Here is a 2,528-nt window from a genome sequence, read left to right as displayed (position 1 = left end):
CCTAAATTTTTAAAGTACAAAGAACTTTTTTTAATATAATCTTATTTTATTAAATCAGTAATTTTTTTTTTAACGATAGCGGCATTATCTTTTTATCTCAAATAAACTAAAAATATAATGTAGAATTAATTCGATATATAAATAATCCATACAGTTGCATATTTATACCATTCGCTAAAATTTTTTAAATTTTCAATTCCTTATTCACTAAACATATTTTTTAAATTCTGATTATCCGTAAAAATGCTTTCTATATCATCCACTAGTGTTTATTTTCCCTATTTTTTACATTAACATATAACTGAAGATACTAATTTCTTTTTATTTATTTATTAAACTTTATTACAGTTTCCTTATTCCCATTTATTATTAATTTAAGTTAAACACGAAAACCCAGTTGTAGAATTCGAAGGATTAGGAAGAGTGAATGTATTAGCAATTTAAGTATTAATAGGTTATTTTTATATTTCATTTGTCTATTTATTAACAGTTTAATAAGTTATTTAATTATCAAATACTTAAAATAATTATTTATCTGGATAAGGAAAACTTTTATCATATTTAACTATATTAGCAGGATACTTTCTTATTTATACATCATAAGTAATTTTTTCTTAGCCTTCTCCATCTATAACTTTCATAATTTTATTCATTATCATTAAAATCATCTTAATTTTATTATTATTCATTATTTTCATAAGAATTAGTCAAGTAATTTTATTTTAAAAACTTAAAGCTTACTTTTTAAGATTTAACTATATTTTTTTAAGAAATCTAAGACTCGTTAGGAATAACATTGAGATTTAAAATTTCTGATGAAAGTTAGATTAAACCGACATATTATTTATCTAAAAAAATATTTTCTTCATCCGAAAATTTCCCTCTGTCTATTTTTTGAATACTTTATATACTAGAAACTTATTATAAAACTAATTATATAGACGAAAAATATTATTAATATTACTAAACGTCTTTAGCTTATATTTTTTTTATTATATTTTCTTATTCAATTAAAGTTTATTCTATTTTCGATAAATAATCTAATATATCTTTGTATTTTAAAATATTCATTATTTAATCTAATAAGTTTTAAGAAATTAAGTTAATTGTCATTTATATTTAGACTTAAACATCTTGATTATCATTAAATTTTTATTATTAAAAAAGTAAATCTTCGTAAATATTTTTGACAATTTTAATTAAATTTTAATCTTATTTTAGCTCTTCGTTTATTAATATATTAGAAACAATATCTTAAACAAGAATACATAGTTAAATAACTATTTGTTATTTAAAAGGTATTTAAATAATTATTTTGTAAGTTTCTTGCACTAACTAAACATATTATTAAACGTTTTCATAAGAATTTTTTATTTCAACATTTTAAGTCATATTTCTAACCGCACCCAAATTATCAAATACACAGCCTATGATTACTTTTGCCCCGAACGGCAAAATCGTTGATATTCTACTGATAGTAGATTTTACATTTAGAGCATATCTCTTAGTAAATTGCGGATTTAAAATTTCATATTAAAAATCTTCTTAACTTTTATAATAAAAGAAATTATAATATAGAGGCTAATCTTAATCTTAGCAGTTATTAATTTAGAAAACATAATTTTATTTTAAACTAAAAATTTCTTATTATTAATTATTAAAATTTTTAAAAAGGCAATTTAAAGGCGGCAAATTAGCTTTTAAAGAAAAAATAATTAAAGAAGGCATTATATACTAAGGATCAAAAACTGCAAATCTTATTTAATAAGAATTTTCTTCTTCATTTATAAAATCATTAAAATAATTCCATGTTTAAAATCTTACTTAATTATGAAAAAACTTTATAGTATTTTTCACATCGTTTTAATACAATACAGCGCCACTAAAAAATAAATTGTCTAAATTATTTTTTCCTTCATAATTTAATTATACAAAAATTTATTAATTTAAATTTATTCTTTAAGAAAAATCGTTTATTGATGTAATAGAATTTAAAGGAGGTATATTTTATTCCAAAATAATAAAACTTGATATGTCTTAAACTACGATACCATCTTTTTCTCCTTCTAAAATAAAATAATAAAGATTATAGGCTTCTAAAGATTTTTCTTATACTTTTATTTACAATATATTTTATTCCATATTAGGGTCAACAATTAAATCATTTTTATAATCCCGACAATCGCTTTAACTTTTTGCAGTTATACATTTCCATTTAGTTTTAATACCATAGTTATTGTTTTTTTATACTTCTTTTTCACTTGGAGATAAATCTAAATTATCAATGAAAGCATTTACATAAAAAGAATTCGAAAAAGATTAAATATTGCTCAAACCTTAAATTTTTACTATTTGTTGGCTTTTTTTTACCTAAAATGAGTGTATAATTTCTTAAAATATTTAACTATTGTTAACATCAGAGACAGTTATTTTTATGTCATATTATTAATCTAAAACTAAGATATAAGGCTATATATTAATTGTATGTTCATTATCCATAGTTTAATTCTCAAAATTTATATTTAAAT

At 19.6% G+C, this 2,528-nt stretch overlaps 1 protein-coding gene across 1 annotated transcript; it reads right to left on the bottom strand. All coding sequences in view use genetic code 6, as the record gives it.

Moving 5' to 3' along the window:
• Positions 1–911: 911 nt before the first annotated feature.
• On the bottom strand, positions 912–2,249 carry IMG5_023940 (hypothetical protein; the record flags this gene model as incomplete). Its single annotated transcript, XM_004039358.1, has 1 exon — positions 912–2,249. A coding segment is annotated over one exon (1,338 nt), but the record flags the coding sequence as incomplete, so codon positions are not given.
• Between the last annotated feature and the right edge of the window lie 279 nt (positions 2,250–2,528).

The sequence above is a fragment of the Ichthyophthirius multifiliis genome (genome assembly GCF_000220395.1).
Source record: "Ichthyophthirius multifiliis unplaced genomic scaffold scaff_1120509249690, whole genome shotgun sequence".
In the NCBI taxonomy this organism is placed as follows: Eukaryota; Ciliophora; class Oligohymenophorea; order Hymenostomatida; genus Ichthyophthirius; species Ichthyophthirius multifiliis.
This window is presented reverse-complemented; position numbering and strand designations above follow the sequence as displayed.